This window comes from Heterocephalus glaber, unplaced genomic scaffold (genome assembly GCF_053883595.1).
Source record: "Heterocephalus glaber isolate CG9 unplaced genomic scaffold, H.glaber_assembly_v1.0 deba00001451, whole genome shotgun sequence".
Lineage (NCBI taxonomy): Eukaryota > Metazoa > Chordata > Mammalia > Rodentia > Bathyergidae > Heterocephalus > Heterocephalus glaber.
Genome location: NW_028258301.1, coordinates 5,927,847 through 5,947,556, shown reverse-complemented (window position 1 = coordinate 5,947,556; position 19,710 = coordinate 5,927,847). Strand labels below are relative to the sequence as shown.

The 19,710-nt window shown below is 37.5% G+C and overlaps 1 protein-coding gene across 3 annotated transcripts in view; it reads right to left on the bottom strand.

Moving 5' to 3' along the window:
- Efcab14 (EF-hand calcium binding domain 14) overlaps positions 1-19,710 on the bottom strand; it is a 42,230-nt gene that overhangs the window by 15,387 nt on the left and 7,133 nt on the right. For all 3 annotated transcript variants that reach the window (XM_087214881.1, XM_004872970.4, XM_004872971.4), the window contains 4 exons: positions 18,149-18,294; positions 7,061-7,159; positions 3,114-3,224; positions 947-1,051 (listed from right to left, as the gene is read on the bottom strand). In XM_087214881.1, the coding sequence (XP_087071007.1) occupies positions 947-1,051; positions 3,114-3,224; positions 7,061-7,159; positions 18,149-18,294 (461 nt within the window). The remainder of the gene's footprint in view (positions 1-946; positions 1,052-3,113; positions 3,225-7,060; positions 7,160-18,148; positions 18,295-19,710) is intronic.

Sequence of the window (19,710 nt, the reverse complement as noted above, 5' to 3'; positions counted from 1 at the left end):
AGCAAACTCCTTTTCCTGGTTGTGATCATCAATTGTCTGTCTCTGCTTTGTCCCTCACACTTTAAATTGTTCCCAGTTTACCCCCTCTGGAGTTGTTTGACCTCAGACAGATAGAAGGGAAAAGAGGGAAGAGGACTACCTACATAATTCTCTCTCTGGTCCAAAAAAAGTGAAGAGTTTGGGAATCGATTACCCAGTGTTTTCCTCACTCGCTGGCAGGAAAGCCTGCTGGGTTATTAATGGAAAGTCCCATTAACCTAATTTGTCAGAACAAAACTACCTTAGGAACAATACCAATTACTGAATTAGCTTATGTAACAAAACTATAACAAGTAGTGCATTATTTAGTACAAGCTTCAATTATTTTTATTGACATCCTCTAGTACTGATTGCTACTTAAAAAGGAATGATGACTATTGGGTTTAAAGGGCATTAAACTCAGGACAGAAATTCTTCTTAGTGAAGATTCCTTTATTTTCTTTAATGTGATTTTGAACTCATTATCCTTTTTTTCTCTTCTCTTGTCTTTTGTCTTTAGACTTTAAAAAATCCCAGTTTTTAAGGATATGTCTCTTAACATTCTTAAAATTACTGTGGTTAAAAATAGCCATCACTCTGGAACAACCTGCTACCCATCCATCTTTGACTTGCCCAGACTGCTATTTTTCATAGTTTCAGGATTATCTAGTCATTCTGTCTTTCAAGATGTGAAAAGGAATTTACTCCACTGACTGTCATGCAGGGGAAAAAGCAGAGTGTCGAAGAAGAGACAGCGTGGCTTTTTGGATCCCCAAGATACCTATACACATCTCTCTGTGCTAAGCTTTCAGGCAAGCAAACAGATAGATGAGCACACATTGAGACACCATAGCATTAAGCCCAAACTCCTCAGGTGGCCTTCATAGCCCATTGTATGTACTATATAATACATAAAGACACAAAGTACCTGTTTAAAATTCTCACTGTGGGTTTTATTGTCAAGTTCTGATGTAGCTGAAGGTGTTGGAATGATCTGGTTGCTTCCATTGGTCTCCTTCAAGAAGTGCTGATTCTGTTAAAATGGATGGAGGTTAGTGCAGGGAGCAAGTAATTACTAGGTCTAGTGCACTGCATCCATAGATTTAACTTCAAGTGCCCTATGCACCTATAGTGTGACCAGTCTTGTGCTAGGCCTTGGGGGCACCACAAACTTTTGGGGATGACCAGCCTGAAGGAGAGAGGACCAGTAATGCTCAGATTATCCCAGGGAACTGAGAACCTCCTAGTCTGCTTCTCATAATGGAATGAACTCAAAAGAAACATTTCTCTTTTCCCCTATTACCTGTACTCTCAGAGAAACTGAAGAATCACTAGAATGTTCCTATGACCAACTCAGTCTGAACCTGGGATGGTGCCATCATTTTTACTAGTCCAACAGAGTTTCAACATCATAAGAGCAACCAGTCATGAAACCACTGGCATCAGGTATTGAACACAACCAACAATCATGCATATTCTAGTGCTTCCCTTACAGCACATGCCAAGATCTGTGCTGGAGGGTTATCCTTCCTTTCCCATTCCCGCTCTACTACTCTAGTCTCTCTTTGTAGAGATGGAAGTATTAACATGCTTATACTCTATATATTTTTCTGCATTAGTTGGAAAACCTGCCTGTCTTAATCTTTCACTGTCTTTATAATTTAGTATAAAGTATGTCAGTATTTGGTTTTCTGTTGGCAGTCATGGACGTTTAAAAGAGGTACATTTAATTGCAATAGAATGTAATTGGTAAAAACAAATTGTTTTCCTTGTAATGTGAAATCCTAAACATTTACCAAACCTGCTTTTATAAGAAACAAAAGCAATATTAAAGAGAAAAGGAGGAAAAACCCATGATTCTGGAAAGCAGGGATTTTTCAGTTGGGAAAAGGCATTTCAAAAAATGGTTCATTACTTGAGAACATAGGTAAGATGAAAGAATTGCTGATCCATAGGGGTCTTTATTATTATGGGTCATGAAGTTACACAGTGGCAGATTGAACCAGAAACCAGGTGTCTGGACACTTAGATCAATGCTTTTCCCTACAAGTGAGCCTCTACTAAGTAACAGGAGCAATGGTTCTGAAGAAAATGAAAATTCCTCCATCCTAGAGCTCTCTTACAGAGCTCAGTTATCCTTGGTACAAACTTCCCAGTTTAAAGTTATAACTCTGCGAGAACATGAGGGGCAGATCTAGAAATTAATCAACAGGCTAGGGAACTTTTATGTGCCTCGAATAGTACTGATTTCATGGACTTGTAACTCATCTTTCCAGAAAGACAGCAAGGACTGTGCCATCCTTTTTCACTCTACATGAAACTTTCAGAAAGCTGTTACCCATTGATTAATTAAGGTCTCTGAATGACTGTGGACAGCTTACATCTGGAGTAACGGGAGATCCAGAGACATCTGAAAATAATTCCTGGGGACTTCAAGGTTTTGCTTCTGTCTTAGCTGTCTGTCACTGCATAGCAAATTGTTTGTAAACTTTAAGGCTTAAAATAATAGTTAATTATTTCACATGATTCTGTGGATTGAACGTGCCAACTGGGTGGGGGTGTTTCTCCTATTTCATGTGCTATAGGCTGAGATCACACATATGGCTGCATTCAATTGAAACCTGGCCAGAGCAGGAACATTCAGTATGGCCTTGTATCCTCCAGATCATCTCTTCCCTTGGCCTTTCAGCACTTGGGAGTAAAAGAGCCCTCCATAAGTTTCTGATGCTCAGAATAGTCAGAAATCAGAACTTGTTCTGAGGTGGTCTGTTAGGTAGCACCAGATAATTGAGACAATTATTCACTTTTCTTTCCTTCTTTTCTATTTTCCGTTCTACTCAACTCATTCCATCCTCAATAACTGTTTTATCATCATCTCCTCCAGTACCATATTTGCCAGACTCTGCTTTCAATTCTAATTTAACTGCTTAATTTACAGACTGCAGAACAATCAGTACATATTACTTATTAGATCTTTTAAACAGGTGCATAGTTTGTCCTGTTACGATCACTGGAAAGTTGGCATCATAACTCTTACACAGAAAAGGGTGAGCAGGAACATGTTGCCTTTCTGTAGCATTTACAGACTTCCTTACCATTTCACTCTGCAGTAATTCCATGGTTTTTTTGTGTTCATCCACAGTTTTCTGTATTGTCTCCACAGCAAGATGCACGCTGTTTAAAGTATTGCCAATGGAAGCTACACTCTGAATGGAGAAACATGTAGGAATGTCAAGTTTTTTTCCCCTTTTAAAAAGTTTTATGAAGATGTGACATGCAATAAGCTGCACACATTCAAAATGTATAATTTGATTATTCTGACATAAATACATCTGTGAAACTATTACCATGATCAAGTAAACCTATAAATCCTCTCTTCCTGTCTCCAGGCAATCACTGATATACTTTGTCACTACTGATCAGTCATATTTTATAAAACTTTACATAAATGCAACCAGTGAGTATGCATTTTTTTTTTAGTATGGCTTCTTTTGCTCAAAATAAAGAGAGATTCATTAATGTAGCTACTTAGCATGCTTCATTCCATTGCATGGATATATCAATGTTTATTCACCTAAGGGACATTTAGGTTGTTTTCAGTATTTATGATTATAAGTAAAACTGTTATAAACATTCTTGTACAAGTCTTTATATGGACTTATGCCTTTATTTGCCTTCATCATATGCTTTCTCATCATCACAATATCTAGGAGGAAATGGCAGATTATATGGCAGATCTATGTTTAACTGTTTAAAAAACTGCCCAACTGTCTTCTAAAATAGTTATACTGTACATTTTACAGTAGTATGAGTTCTGCCAGCAGTGTAAGAGTTCTCATTATTCCATACCCTCATTAATACTGGTATTGCCAGTTTTTTCAACTTAAGTCATCAGTGTTATATTGTTATTTTAATTTATATTAAGCACTAACCTAATGTAGATCAGTGTTTTTAATTATTTCAAATATCTTCAAACTATGAATGCCATATAACTTATAGTGAGATAATTAATAAGAAACATTCTCTCTCTAGTGTTTGTTTTATTTTTTTTGGTACCAGGGATTGAACTCGGGTCCTTGCGCTTGCGAGGCAGGTGGCGGAACCACTGACCTAAATCCCCAGCCCTCTCTAGTTTTGAATATACACACATACACCAAGCAATTCTCAGTTTATTTTATTTTATTTTTTGTTTTGTTTTTGGTACCGGGGATCAAACTTGGGAACTTTTGCTTGCGAGGCAGGCACTGGAACCACTGAGCTAAATCCCTGGCTCGAAATTCTCAATTTAAAGAATGTTTCCTCAAGGAAAATCATGTTCTCTAAAGGAAAACCAAATGTTCTTAAAGAAGAGATATTAGTTATAAATGTGGGACCTACAACAAAGTTCTCCTATAAAATACTTGTGTCAAGACCTGTGTGGGGAGGCAGATGGCCAGAGTCAATAGTGCAGACTATCACGGATCAGGAACAAATGACAACTTTTGAGGAAAAATGGGTGGCAATAATTTTTAGCTTTAAGAAATTCAGCATTACAGAGAAGGAAAAATTCCACTTGGCAGTGTTTCCTTTACCGTAGACTCACCAGTAATTACTGTGTAAGGCTAGACATGGGGAGTAACTTACTTTGCTTTCGTTAGACCCAAGGAGGCCAAGTATATGGGGAATGTGATTCAGAAGCCATTTTTTTTAAAAGTCCTGTCCTTAAGGGAGTACCCAAAAGTGTACTCCTGGTGGGTTCTGGCCTTTATCAAGACCTGATGGGATGTGAGGGCGATCTGGCTGCGACGTCTGTCACCAGGGTTGATTCAGCTGATTTGGCTGGCTAGGCGGGTGTCCCCTTCCTCCCTCACTGCTCCATGTGCATCCCACCCAAAGCTGCGCGCTAGGTCGAAGAGGATGACCACCCCCGATAGAGGAGGACCATTTTCTTGGTCAAGGGTATATGAGTAGCTGCGCTCCCCTGCTAGAACCTCCAAACAAGCTCTCAAGACCTGATGACAATTTATAGTGGTAATTTTTTTATTACACTGATATATAAGAAATTAAGAGAATAAGAGATAACATTTTTAACTAAAATTAAAAAGAAATTACATGATATCCTTTAAAGTTAGGTGTTTGGGATGGCTTAATACTTTAAAACTGAGCTCCCTGTAATAAAAGCAGTGTGTGGCATCATCAATGCACAGATTTGCAGAGACCACATACCGGGTAGAAGTCTCTAAGCTGGGATGCTATGTAAGCTTTGTTGTTACATAAGCTACATTCAAAGACATGTACTGTTAGAGAATCCTCACTGGCTGGATGTCTGCACCCATCAGGATGCATGAAGATAGTAAGCTCTTGTTTGGGAATTTTTTTTTAAAGGAAGCAGCTGACTGAGTCTTGGAAAGTCTGGAATGATACTCTGACACTAGTATTCCCAACTACAAAGTGCCTGGTACATACTACAGGAGGCTCCACAAATGATTATTGAATTAATGAATGCAAGAACAAATTAATTTCTTTTTCTAATACAAGGTTGGCAGAGTTGCTTCTGTAAAACTACAGAGGCCTCCCCATGGCTAGCTACAGATGCCTACCTTCTTTTTCATTGGTGCTTGGGAACAATGGCAAGAATCTGGCCTTGTCAAAGTTGTTCCCCCCCTCTTTTTATGTTGAAAGCAGATGATTATATTGGACACAAGGTGAACTACAGATACTGAGTATACATGTATACTGTAACTATAAAATAAGAAGTTTTAGTTTTGTGGTTTCACTGCTCTAAACAACTTATGTTTATAGATAGATGGAGCCTGGCATATAATCAAATCAAACATCGCACACTAACTTTTTTTTTCTGAGACAGGGTCTCAGAAAATTAGTATGTAATTCAGGCTGGCCTTGAACTCATTATGTAGCCCAGGCTGGCCTTGAACTTGTGGAGATCCTGTCTCAGCCTCCTGAGTACTGGGATTATGGGCAAGGGCAATCATGCCCAGCCATGCTAACTTTCAAAAATCAAGGATCCTAGACTTAATGTCCAGTATTTGGGGTTTTCTAACTCCTGAATTCCTTCTTTCTGCTGTAGGAATGTTCCTTGTGTTCATTTCAACACCACCTTTTCCCTTACAACTCTTATCCCCTCTCCTCATGCAGCTTTAAGGATTCCCAAATATTATCCATCTGCTTGGTTTTTGCCTCTGGCTCTAGGCCTGAATCCTAGGAATCAACTAAGCAGAAATTCCAAATGATTGTTTGCCTAAGCTCCAGAGTCTAAGGTAGACATCCGTGAGTGAGCTGCTTACAGGATGTGCGTGTTCACCTTGTAAGAATAACAAATTGTTTTCCAAAGAGATTTTTTCCAATTTTTACTCCCTAGCAGGAGTGTTTGAAAGTATCCTTTACTTCATACACTTGCAACACCTGTTACTCAAATGTTTCATTTTTACATTTTCCTTAAATCATTGTTTTTTAAAAACAAAAAACAAAAACATCCCAATCTTTTCTTAACCCTAAAAGAAGAAATTAAGAGCAATTCTCATACATAATTTATGTTCTTTTTTGAAGACACTGTGAATGACAAATTGAAAAGGAAATTGTTGAAAAGCAAATCCATATATGCTAATATAAGAGTTCCAACAGAGTAATTTTGGGACTCACAGAGGCAAATAAAAAAGTGTGAACTTGCCGGGCATGGTGGCGCATGCCTATAATCTCAGCACTTGGAAGGCTGAGGTGGGAGGGATTGCTGCAAATTTGAGGGCATCCAGGGCTACATAGTGAGTTCAAGGCCAGCCTGAATTACACAGCAAGACCCTGTCTCAAAAACAAAAACAAAAACAAAAAAAACTATGAACTCATAATGCATAGCTAAAGTAACCTGATGCAAATTAATGGCCCAAATAACCAGACCAAAAGAAAGATGCTCTGAACTCTTTAGAACACAATGATATTCTCTATTACTGCCCTCTCATGGCAGCTGATTTCAAATGTCAGGCTTTCAAAGAAAACTTGTAAGAAGCTAGAATTTAAGGAGTAGGTTAATCTCAGTGCCCATACTTACCTTCTGAAGTCCCTCTACAGTGTTAGGCAGGCTAATTAGGTCTGCAGCTGACTTAACATTGGCTTTGAGGTGGTTTACTGCAGAAGTCAACAGAAAAATCTGGAAGGGAAAAAGGAACAAGCAATGAATACAGACTTTATAGAGTATATGCTTCTTTCATAAACTCTGTGGTTGATGACGTCAGTGTACCCTAGCAGCTCACAGAAGGAGAGGAGCTACAGTACCTTGGCTAGAGCTGAGACTCAGAAGGTAGCATTAATATCCCTTCTTTCCCTGCCCAATTTGAATTAGTGCCAGAGAGGGAAAGGCAAGTATTATTCTTTACCGTAGTCCTGGCAGCTACAAGGTCCAAAATCTTAAATTACCCAAAAGATGTAATAATTACCATACAATCCTTCAACAATTGAACAGGAAAAAAGCTAATGATCAAGGACCACTTCAAGACTTCATTTTGGTAAAATATAACACCTCAGTTATTTAACTGAACTTTTGTTCCTATCCAAGTGGGAACATATTTTATAAAGTAAAAGCCCATCATCACAAAATAAGAGTCTACATATACTATATCCTGACAACTTGAACAGCACTTTCAACTGCCTGGGGATTCTGTTTTGGTTTAATAATGTGATTAATATTTCAGACTCAATAGCTCAACCAAAGTACTACTTTGTACCCTGAAGGGTTCAATAAATACCCATTGACTCACTGACTGATGCAATGAATGTATTACAATAGGAACTGAATAAAAATGTGGCTTCCTTTCTGCTACTTAGGGGTAGAATTTTAAAGAGCTGGACTTCTCCCTTGAATGGGGGCTAGGAGAACCTGCATAACATTCAATTTGGGCCGCAAAGATCATATTCTAACAATTCTCGCAGTGTGGCTTAAAACACTCTTCAAAGATTCTCAGTTCCAAACTGCCCTTCTATTCCAAATCTAGGATGAGAACACAGATCTAATAATAGCAATTACAAGAGTGGCCTTGTAGAGTAACCATCCCAGTTTCTGGGCACTTGCTATAGGCCAAGCACTGCAGTAGGCAGCAGACAGACATCACACCAAGTAGAAACTGATTTCCTATCACTCTCTCAACAAACGCTTGGCATCTTTTCTGTGCCAGACATGGCTCCAGGCAACGAGGAGACAGTGGCAAACCAGACCATGAGGCTTTGCTCTCACGGAGCTTATTCCTAATAGAAGGTGACAGAAAAACAAAGAATCAGTAGTAAGTACTATGCAAAGAACTTAACTAGAACCACTGGGGTGAGTGGCAGCTCAGTCTGGACAAGGGAGTCCAGTGGGGAAACTGGTAACTCAGGAACTCAGGTTCTCATTTCCTTCTTTCCCTTTAGGAGGGGTAAGTTCAGGGGCTTAAGACCATTTTCATTCATTAATGCAACAAATATTTATCAAGCCCTATTATATGCCAGTAGTGAACAATCAAGAATCTTCAGGTGCCTATATTTCAGACAATTTTATGTAAGAAAAACACCAAGTGGCAGGAAGAAGTAGAAGAAAATTAAAATAAGGTGATCTGATAGAAGTGACTGGGCAGCTACTTCAGATCAGAAAGTTAGAGGAGCCGGGTGTGGTGATGCATGCCTATAATCTCAGCACTCTGGGAGGCTGAGGTAGGATCACAAGTTTGAGCCCAATCTGGACAACTCAGCAAGACCCTGTCTCAAGAAAGGGCATGGGGATGTGGCTCAGTGTGAAGGCCCTGAGTTTAAAGCCCAGTACTGCAAAAAATAACACCCCCCCCCCCCCCCGTCCCCAAACATCACCAAAACAGAAGGTCAGAGAAGGGCTCTGTAAGGAAGTAGAATTTAAACAGATTTATATAACAAGGAATTAATCATACAAAGATTGGATGAATACTTCAGGGCAGAGGAAATTACTAGGGGAATTAAAAGAAAGTGCTTCATATATTTAAAGGACAGAAAGAGGTTCAGGTGGCAGAACCTGGCTAGAGATACAGGAAAGGGCTAGAACCGTCAGAAAGGACTTTGTAAATCAGAACAAAGACATGGATTGTATTCAAGCTGTAATAGCAAGGGGTGTAAGGAGGATAATTACATGATTGCAGATACCTTGTATAACTATTACTATGGCTGTTTTGTGGAAACAGGAGACCAGAAAGAAGCTGATTTGGATAGTCTGAGTAAGAGACAATGGTGGTTTGGAGTTTACTTGTGGCAGAGGTAGTAGCAGAAGTTGACATGACATGATTTTCTGGAACTAGATATGAGGGGTGAGGAGAAAAGAATTAAAGAAACTCCTAAATCTTTCACTTCAAGGAGCTGAGAGAGGGCCCATGAAAGAATTAAGCATAAACTGTGATACCGGTTCTGAAAAAATGATATTAGTGAAGGTAGAAGGGGACAGGCTTTATTGAAGTAGGACTCAAATTAGACTCTGATGGCAAAGTGAGTATATACAAAAATAAAGCAGGCAATCTTTCTAGGTTAGAAGTATAAGAGTGGCATTGGGGAATGTGTAGGGAACAACAGCATCATAGGTTCAGCAGTACTTTTTCTACACTTCTCAAAGTGACAATGATTTATTGAAGTTCCTCTCCTCCACAAGACTGTAAACTCCATGTGATCAAGGACCATGTCTGTTTTATGTTCCACAATATGTCTTCCACAAAGATAGAAATTCAGTAAGCATTTATTGAATGAATAGAAGAATGAATGGCTAAGAACTAATACTTGGGATGGATACTGAGGTGGCTACTCCCAAGCAGAATAGAGGGAAAGGGCAGGAGGTCAGAGATAAAGTTAAATAAGTATGAAGTTATTTTTATCACCATAGTGCTTTGACTATAGCAACAACAACAGCAATAGCAACAACAACAACAACAACAGTTTAACAACCACTGCAGAGGGATGTGTGGTGGTTTGGAAAATATATCTACAAATTCTTTAATAGTTTTCCCTTTAAGATGAACTTAATTCCCTTCCCCTTGAGTATGGTCTTAAGTGACTTGCTTTTAGTGAAAAGAATAAAATGAAAGAGACAAAGGCACTATGGCTACTATGGCTTCTCTGCTTTTACCCTAGGGAGGCCAGCTGTCATTTTGTGAGAAAACCCAAACCCTAGGTTGGGAGGAACTGAAATCTCTTGCCTATAGCCATGTGAGGACCTGTCAGGCCTATTCAAGCCTTCAGATGAGGAAGCGCTAGCTGATGCCTTAGTCTTAGAGATCCTAGCCAGAAGCTTAGCTGGTTCCCAAATCCTGACCTACAGAAATGGAAAGAATAAATGTTTGTTGTTTTAAGACACTAAATTGTGGGATGATATGTAGCCCAGCAACACATGACTAATACAGGTTATAAGAATGAAATGCCATATGTAACTGGAGCTCTCAGCACAGTATCTCGTACAAACAACATCAAGTTTCAGTTATTAGTAGTGAAATTTAATGAGCACTTAAACATGTAATTCTCCATAAGTGCTCTAAAATGTGCACACTACTTATCAACATTTTAACTCTATCCCTATAAAAACAGAGGTGAAAAACATCAACCTACATTCAGCAAGTTATAAACCTCTTAAAGCTAGTAATTACACGCAGGAAATTTTCACCTATCCCTTTAAGAAGATATGAATAATATAAAGGTTTGAAAAAGACATAAGGAAACAGGCATTCTTATGGATTGTTTATGGGAGTATAAATCAGAGGAACCTTGTTAGAAGTTTATCTAGAGGTATCCTTCAAAATTTGAAGTGTTTATGGTCTTTATTCAGCAACTTCATTTCTAGAAATCTATCCTGACAGACTTGCTTGTGTGTACAAAGATATATCCGCTAGATATTCATATTTTCTTTATTTGTAATAGCAAATCAACTAGAAACAATCTATTATTACCTAGGATGGAGATATATTTGGTGAACAAAGCAAGTTGCAGTACAACACATACGGAATGACCCCACTTATTTATATACACAGGCTAAGCCATAAGCTAATTCACATTAAAAGCTATTATGGTTTTGTAAATAAATAGAGGATTGTAAAAGTGCAGCCCATATTATAGACAGTGGATAATGATGAAGATAGCACAAAGGACCGAGGGGGGAGGTTGGGGGCAGATAGATGGGGATGGAAGAGGAATTTGCATGAGTTCTACACTACTTATTTAAATCTTATATAAGAATATATTTACATATTATAAAATTTTAAGACAAAAGAGGAGAAAAAAATACATGAAAAAAATCCCACATAATTTTGGAAGGGTTTTGATGGGTTTCCTTGGGTTCCCCTTTCTTCCAAGTCATCCTCTGGGCCTTCCAAGACCACCTGAACATGCCCGTAAAGTGGTAGGAAGGGGTCTCCCCCCAGTTATGTTTTATTCATTGCCCCAAAGTATGTATATAATTGGCTCAAAATCAAGTTGAAGGGCCGGGGATTTAGCTCAGTGGTTCCAGTGGCTGCTTTGCAAGTGCAAGGTCCTGAGTTCGGTCCCTGGTACAAAAAAAAAAAAAAAAAAAAAAGATACACACATATATAAAATCAAGTCGATGGACAAGAATTTAGTTACTCCAAATGCTCTTAATTGTGTAAGTACCTTTGAGGCAGCTTGAAGCTAATGCAGGCAGGATCAGGTGAAATATGTTCTACCTCTCACCATGCTATACTCAGTCTAGGCTTTAAGCTGCCTCTCTGAAAGAGTATATTGAAGAGAGCTGACCATTAACTCTGCAGCTAACCAACATACTTAAGAGCTTCTTACTCCTAAGTCCCAGATCATACAATGGTCACTAGGACTCAGCTATATTTCCATATATTACAAAGCTGGATTCCATCTTCCAGTCTTCCTCTCTTTAATGCAGTAATGGCAACATCTGGGAAATTACAGCAAACCCATGTGCATAACTGGAATGGAAAGATGAAGGGCAGCTTCCCATTACTGTCTCTGGAACTGTATTGGCCTCTGTAACAGGTACATTATAGAGTGTGATTGGAATCAAGCTTTACAAAATGTACGGCTAAGAGTCACTTTTTGCAATTTGAAGAGTCTAAGAAGTTGAATTAAATAGAAACCATTAAGAAAAAAACTCCCATTCCAGCCAAAAGATGAATCATGACTTTTATGAATATTACATGATTTTTGATTAGCAAAACTGAAAATAGCCACTGTAGACCATTTGCTTAATATATCATTTTATACTATAAAATCAGAAATGGGGCTGGGAATGTAGCTCAGTGGTAGAGTACTTACCTACCTTACTTGAGGCCCTGGGTTCAGTTCCCAGCACCAGAAAAATCAGAAATGCTTTTTTGTTTTTTTGCTTTGGGGTTAAAATTAAGTGTTCTTTAAATAGTAAAGAAAAAGCTACTAAAACAGACTATCATCAAAATTGAATGATTATGAGTAGGGACACCCCCCGAACCTCCCCAGTAGAAATCCAACATCATATCCTTTCAACTTTATCTACTGAGCACTATGAATCCTGTAAAGGATATAAAGATGGGAGTTATAATGGGAATTTTGAAAGAGGCTTTCAAGACAAATATTTTAACATTAGCTCTGCTATACAGCTGTGTAACTGTGGGCAAACTATTTAACCCCTCTGAGCCTTGGTTTTCTTATCTGTAAAGTGGAAATACCACTATTTCACAGAAACAAAGAAATGAGATCATACATATAGTGTATCTAACAGTGGCCTGCACAAGAAAACATTTAATGAATGCCAGTTATCATCTTCATTACCATTACCACCACTGCAGCTGCCACTGTCATTTTTGTTATCATGCTTAAGGCTGAGTACAATGTATAACCTTCTAGTGCAATTAGATGCAAACACAAATAACCATCAGTGCCTAAAGAGAGATACAGACAGTACTACAGATGGGCACTGATGGTCCTTCTCAATAAGGGGTCTTGTTGGCTTACTTTATCTCTGGCCTCTTTCCACCTAACTAGAGCTACAATGACTAAAATTATTCTTTTACACATACATAATAATTCTCATTTTTAGTGCTAGTTATCTACTAGAAAAGCTACAGCAAACATTGAATTAGTGAATGCTAAAATCACTGCTCTTTGAAGAAATTCAGGGTTAGTTCCTTGTGAGCCCTTTAATCACATTTTCATCCATTGATCAATATACTACATAACTTTGTCCTTATGCGTTTTTCCGTTTAAACATTTTATTGAATGCACAGTGCTGACTCATTAATATTGAACTACATCATGCCTGAAGGAAGCCTACTTAACGTATGTATTTTCATTATATGGCACATCTCAGTTTCCTTCCATTTAGGAACACTAGGTAGAACTTTAGCACTGTGCTGCGAGACATTTAAATAGTAGAATAACCAACCCAAAGCACAAAAATATAAAAAATGTGGCACTAAATACTCGTACAGCACAAAAGACTTGTCTACAGCATGAGACCTAAAACAAAAAAGCAGCCTGTCGCCTAGTTTGACCTCAGCTGTAAACATGTATCAGCTGAGTCAAATTTTTTGCACGTCAGTGAAGGACTACAAAAGCCTCCCAAGTACAGATTTTGGGGTTACAAATAAATTTTAGGCAGTAGGTGAATCTGCAAATACAGAATTTATAAATTATGGGGATCAGCTATACTAATGTTTTAATGGAAGCATACTTTCTTTCTGCAGAATTCACCTGGCCAACTCCTACCTGTCCTTCAGGCCTCCGCTCAGCACCTCTGGGAAACCTCATCTGAGCCCAGCTTATTTGAATATATAAATATGTCCTCACAGTACTCATCTGGACCTCTTTCTTATTGCTTATCAGGCTGTTTACAATAGTTTACTTTCCTATCTCCTCCATTTGTCTGTAAGAGCCTTGTGAGAAGCAATCACAACATATCATTTTGATTTAAAATCTACTATGGTATGAATATTTGTGCCCCTCTAAAATTCACATGTTGAAACATCTCCAGTGTTGTGGCATTAAGAGATAGAGCCTTGCACTGAGGATGTAGCCAGCGGCGCTGTGCTTGCTTGGCAAGCACAAAGTCCTGAGTTCAATTCCTGGTACTGAAACAAAGAAGAGAGAGAGAGAGAGAGAGAGAGAGAGAGAGAAAGAGAAAGAGAGAGCGAGCCTTTGAGCGTGATACAGGAGGGCTCCACCCTCATGGATGGGATTAGGTATCCTCATAAAAGGGGTCCCAGGAAGCTTGTTTTCCCTTCTGCTGTTTCGGGACATAGCAAGAAGGCATTATGAATGAAGCAGAGTATAATATGAACCTTTGCCAGACATCAAATCTGCTGGTACCTTGAAATCAGAATTCCTAAGCTCCAGAAATATGAGCTTATTAATAATAAACTTCTGTTGTTTATAAGTTATCTAGTCTGAAGTAGTTTGTTATAATAACATGAATGGACTAAGAATCCACAGCTTAGGTCCATAAAAGTAGTTTAGTGTATATTTGTTGAATGGGAGGAGACTCCCTAGAATGGTAGAGAGGGGGGAATGAGTATAAAATCAGAGGTTTCATGAATAAAACAAAAATGTTAATAAAATTTCAACTACTAAAGAATTTTTTTTTCAGCACCAGGAATCAATTCAGGACCTTGTGCTTGCCAGGCAGGTGCAGGTGCCACTGAGCTATGTCCCCAGCCCCTACTAAAGAATTTTTTTCAAGGAAATATTTCATTTAATTTTTTTTTTTTTTTTGGTACCAGGGATCGAACTTGGGTCCTTGTGCTTGCGCAGCAGGTGGCGAAACCACTGAGCTAAATCCCTGGCCCCTGATTTAATTTTTTAAACCGATGGCTTTTTTCAGACTGCATTATCTTCACCTCACATTGTGATAAGGATGGTTCTTGTTAAGTGATGTATTTTGTTGTGTAAGCCATTTTGACTTGCTTTAAAAAATGCCATTAAAAGCATCTTAATTGACAGTTACCTTTAGATATAGAAACATAGTTAAATATTAAATTTTATTTTTATACCTATTTTTGCTCAAATGCCTCTTACTTGAATAGACCATCAGAGATCTGTAGCATTCATTTTAGAAAACCACTCAGAGTACAGAGCTCCCGTTGCAAACAACATGAAACTCTGCTTAACTATTGCCTAGCCTTCTGAGTCCATGCCAGCAGAAAATTCCTCTGCATCATGCTGGCTCCATCAGTCAGTCCCAGCATCTTTGAAGGTATACTGAAGCCAAAATGGAAAGCATTTTAGTCCAGTCTTCAGTTTCATATATTAAGACTTAAGACTGAAGTAAACTTCTGTATATACCTGCCTACCCAGGTACTTTCTGCAGCTATTCACAATAGATTCAAGAAAAATTAAATATTTAGGAATTAATTGAACGAAAGAAGTGAAAGACCTTTATTATGAAAACTATAGAACTCTGAAAAAGAAGTCTAAGAGGATATTAGAAAATGGAAAGTTATCCTCTGTTCCTAGAGAGGCAGAATCAATACTGTCAAAATGGCCATACTATCAAAACTGATACAGTAAAACTTTGGATTATAACTTGTTCTGCAAGTGTTCAGTGTTCTGCAAGATGAGCAAACATTTCTAATAAATTTTAACTTGATAAAGGAGTGATGTCTTGCTGTGAGGCTGAACATCACATTATCACAACTGAGCCAATGGTCCCATCCTTCCCCGAGGGATTGTAGATGATCCTCTCCCAACAGCAAGAGGTTATGGAGGAGGTCTCTGAAGAGGAGGAGGTTTCTGAAGGGAAGGAGGAGAAAAAGGCAGACAGACAAATCCCTCACTTCAAATGAGATTAAGAGAGATGTGTAAAATGTGGGAAACTGCCAAATTTTCTAGAAAAGCACCACCAAATAAGCCTGTAGCAGTACGAGTGATAGATCAGTTTAACAACAATGCAACGTCACACTTCGGTGAAATCCTCAAAAGGAGGCATTGGATAGGTTTCCTGTTAAAACTGCATGAAAAGAAAAAGATTCCATTGAGCCAATAGATAGCAGTGATTCTGCTAGTGACAGTAAATGTCATCCTACATAATAACCCCCTCACTCGTCTCCCTCACACCAGCCATGAAGATTTTCAAAGGTAAATGCAGGTTAATTTATTTTTTCTTTATATTTTGATTTTATTATTTTGTATTACATTACAGTATTGTAATCATTTTAATATGAATTTTTTTTTTTTTTTTGGTACTGGGGATCGAACTCGGGACCTTGCGCTTGCAAGCCAGGCACCAGAACCACTGAGCTAAATCTCCAAGCCAAATATGAATATTTTTGAGTTGCAGAACAAATTATCTGAGTTTCTCTTATTTCTTATGGGGAAATTTGCTTTGATATATGAGTGTTTTGCATCACGAGCATGTTTCTAGAATGAATTATGCTCATAAACCAAGGTTTTACTGTATATAGATTTAATGCAATCCTAATCAAAATACCAACAGCATTCTCAAGGAGTTATAACCCATCAATTATTTCATGAATAAGTTTTTCTTCTCTCTCTCTTTTTCTGAGACAAAGCCTCACCACATAGTCCAGGCTGGCCTTGAATTTGCTATGTAGCCCAGGCTAGCCTTGAATTGGAGATGTACCAAAGCTGGTCTTGAACTCATGATCTTCCTATCTCAGTCTCCAAAGATGCTTCTGGGATCACAGGAGTGAGCTTCATGCATTGTTTTAAAAGCAAAATAAACTAAAAGATAATGAAATATCATAAGGCATCATACATATTAAGGGTGAGTCATTGTTTTCAGAAACTTTTATTTCAGGTACATGGAGTGTCTTAGTCCATTTTCTGTTGCTATAACTGAATATTATAGCCTGGATGATTCATAAAGAACAGCCCATGGTTAAAGAGGCTGAGAACATGGCACCAGCATCTGGTGAGGGCCCTTTTGCTGCATCACAGTGAAGCACAGCAGTCAGCCTGGTTTTCTCTACCTCTTCTCATAATGCTATGAAAGGGGCCCATCTTTATGGCTCAATTCTAATTAACTTCCAAAGGCTCCACCTCCAATATTGTTAACATATGAATCTGGGAATTAAATTTCCAACACATGAACTTTCGGGGGGAAACATTCAACCACAGCATATAGATATGTACATGTTTACTGGGTAATTTAAAAATATTCTTTACTGTGTGTTCCACGCAAAAGTTGGAAGCCACTTCCCCAGAGCATTGATCTTTGGTCTTAAGTACTGAACTGCCTCATTCCCAAACCACTGTTGAAAGGTCTAGCTCCAGAAATATTTGCAAGCACTTTCTTCTAGCACAGTGGTCTTTTTCACTGGGTCATTCTGAACTTTGCTACTATGAGGAAGATAATACCTTCTTAGTTCCAACAAAAACAATGTGCCCATTCTTAAGCACTTTGCATATGTATTATTAATTTGGTACTTGAGTATTCTTTTTAGTGACTATATCTTTCCTAAATACACAAAAAAATGAGTACAGGGCAACTATGGTTCCTTATACATATGAGATGCTTTGTCAAAATCCTTAGTATAAAGTCCCTCTTCTCTGGCAGATTCATTCTTTTGGAAGCAATACCTACTGAGCTCTGGCCAACTGAGGGACTAGAAAAGTTTATACTCTAGGCTTGCTTGCCTGGTTAAGGTAATTAACTCTACCACCTGCTCCTAAGCTATTCTAGAATGAATACTATTAGCTACTGATGGTTTACACATTGATTTTAGCATAGTTTATAGCATTATAACCTAAGACTGCATCTATAAGTTTTTAAACTATTAAACAAAATAAAACTCTCATTGTTTAATAAAAATGGTTTATCCATTTTTCTTGGGGGCTAGATGATACTCTTATTTGATACCTATACTGCTCCATAAGAAAATCTAACTCAAGAATTTTAAAAAAAAACCAACAACAACAACAAAAAAGAATTTTCAACTCTCTACATTGCTTTAACTTGGTAGAACTCTGTTCATTTGCAGAAAGGGTTAACATTGTAAATATTTGGTAAATGTATAACTATTATGTATTTTAACATGTTGGGGTCATAATATGCAAAAATCCCAATTTAAAAAGTCAAACGTCCTAAAGTGAATTCCCTGCACCTACAAATTCAAACTAAAAAACCAACCAACCAACCAACCAAATATTCATAGCTTACAGAGAAAATTAAAAAAACCACGTTTGCTACCTGCTTATTCATTTCTGTGATGTTGATCCAGACTTTGTTTAAGCCCAGGTCTCCCGATTCAATCTTCTCAAGTTGCTTTTGTTTGCTGAGAAGTTCTTCATTAAGTTTGGGGATTTCCTGGAATGAGCTTTTCTGATTAGATTCCACTAAAAGCAAACATAAGAAAAATCATAAACACCACACAAAGTTCCCTCATGATCCCAAGATAAAAAATGCCCATATAGTAAGAAAGCATATGTATTAAGAAAAGTTAATTTTGGATGATAATAACTAAATTTATATTTATCAACTACATTGTTCTTTTATTTATATAAATGTGCATCCTTAATTAACACTGAACTATTTTAACTGGAGTATCTCACTATTGGTAATGCAACCTTTAAGTTAGGTTACTAAAAATTTTAACAAAGAACATGAAAGAATTAGATATGAATTTCAATTTTATAACTATGATTTTGACTAAATTATTCAAATTCTTTGAATTCAGTTTCCTCATGTATAATATGATTATTAGAATGTCTGTAAAGCACTAAATGCAGCTGACTAGAGTGACAATAAGTGATAAATACTGATCAGCTTAATTAAGTAACTTTTCTTTTTTTTTTTTGGTACCAGGGATCAAACTCAAGACGTTGTGCTTTGCGAGGCAGATGCTGGAACCACTGAGCTAAATTCCTAGCCCCAAGTAACTTCTCAATGAAGATCTATAAACTTACTTCATTAATGGTCAAGTGACATTATGAGTTACATTTCCAAGTGCTAAAATCTATTTTTTCTATCTTAAATGGATCAACTGCAAAAGACCTTATAACCTTTCAAATACTATTATGAGGACTAAGATTTTTAATCTTTCCCAGAAAGCAAACGTTTTCTTAAATTTAAAAATCAACTCAAAGTTCAAGAGGAAATAGAAGATAAGGGACATGCTAGTGAAATACAGGGTGATATTTGGACTTTTCTTTGGGAAACAATATTTCTTGAACGGTGTAGAGATTTGCCAGCCTGAAGGCAGAGACCTGAGAGAGTGCCTTCTCTTTTTTCTTTAAAAATCATTTTTCCTTTTAATGGAAAATAAAATATTGATAATGGCTGGTCCTCCAGAATAAAACCTGCATCATTTTTTATAAAAAGTCACAGACTACCTGATTAGTTATTATATGCTTCCTACAAAACCGAAAACTGGCATAAAGGACCAATATAAAGTAATTTACTACAGATATAAGCTCTAAAACTTGGTTTTGTTTATTTTTATTTGGTCTGCATTGAGAATATATCTGGCCCAATTTAGTCATTCAATAAATATTTATCACCTGAATAAATCTTTGCTTTTCTCCCAACTACATTTCTCATCACTTTATATGCTTCTTCAATCTAACAAAGAAAACTTACCAAATAAACCTAGATAAACAAACATAGTCAATAACAACCCACAAAAAACCCCACAAAAATTGAAGGTGGTGATTTTTTTGAGTCCACTACATGAAAATTCAGAATAATTAAAGTTAGATATTTTTGTTCATTTAAAAAAATACTTCCCAAAGGATAATCATTGTAAATAGACT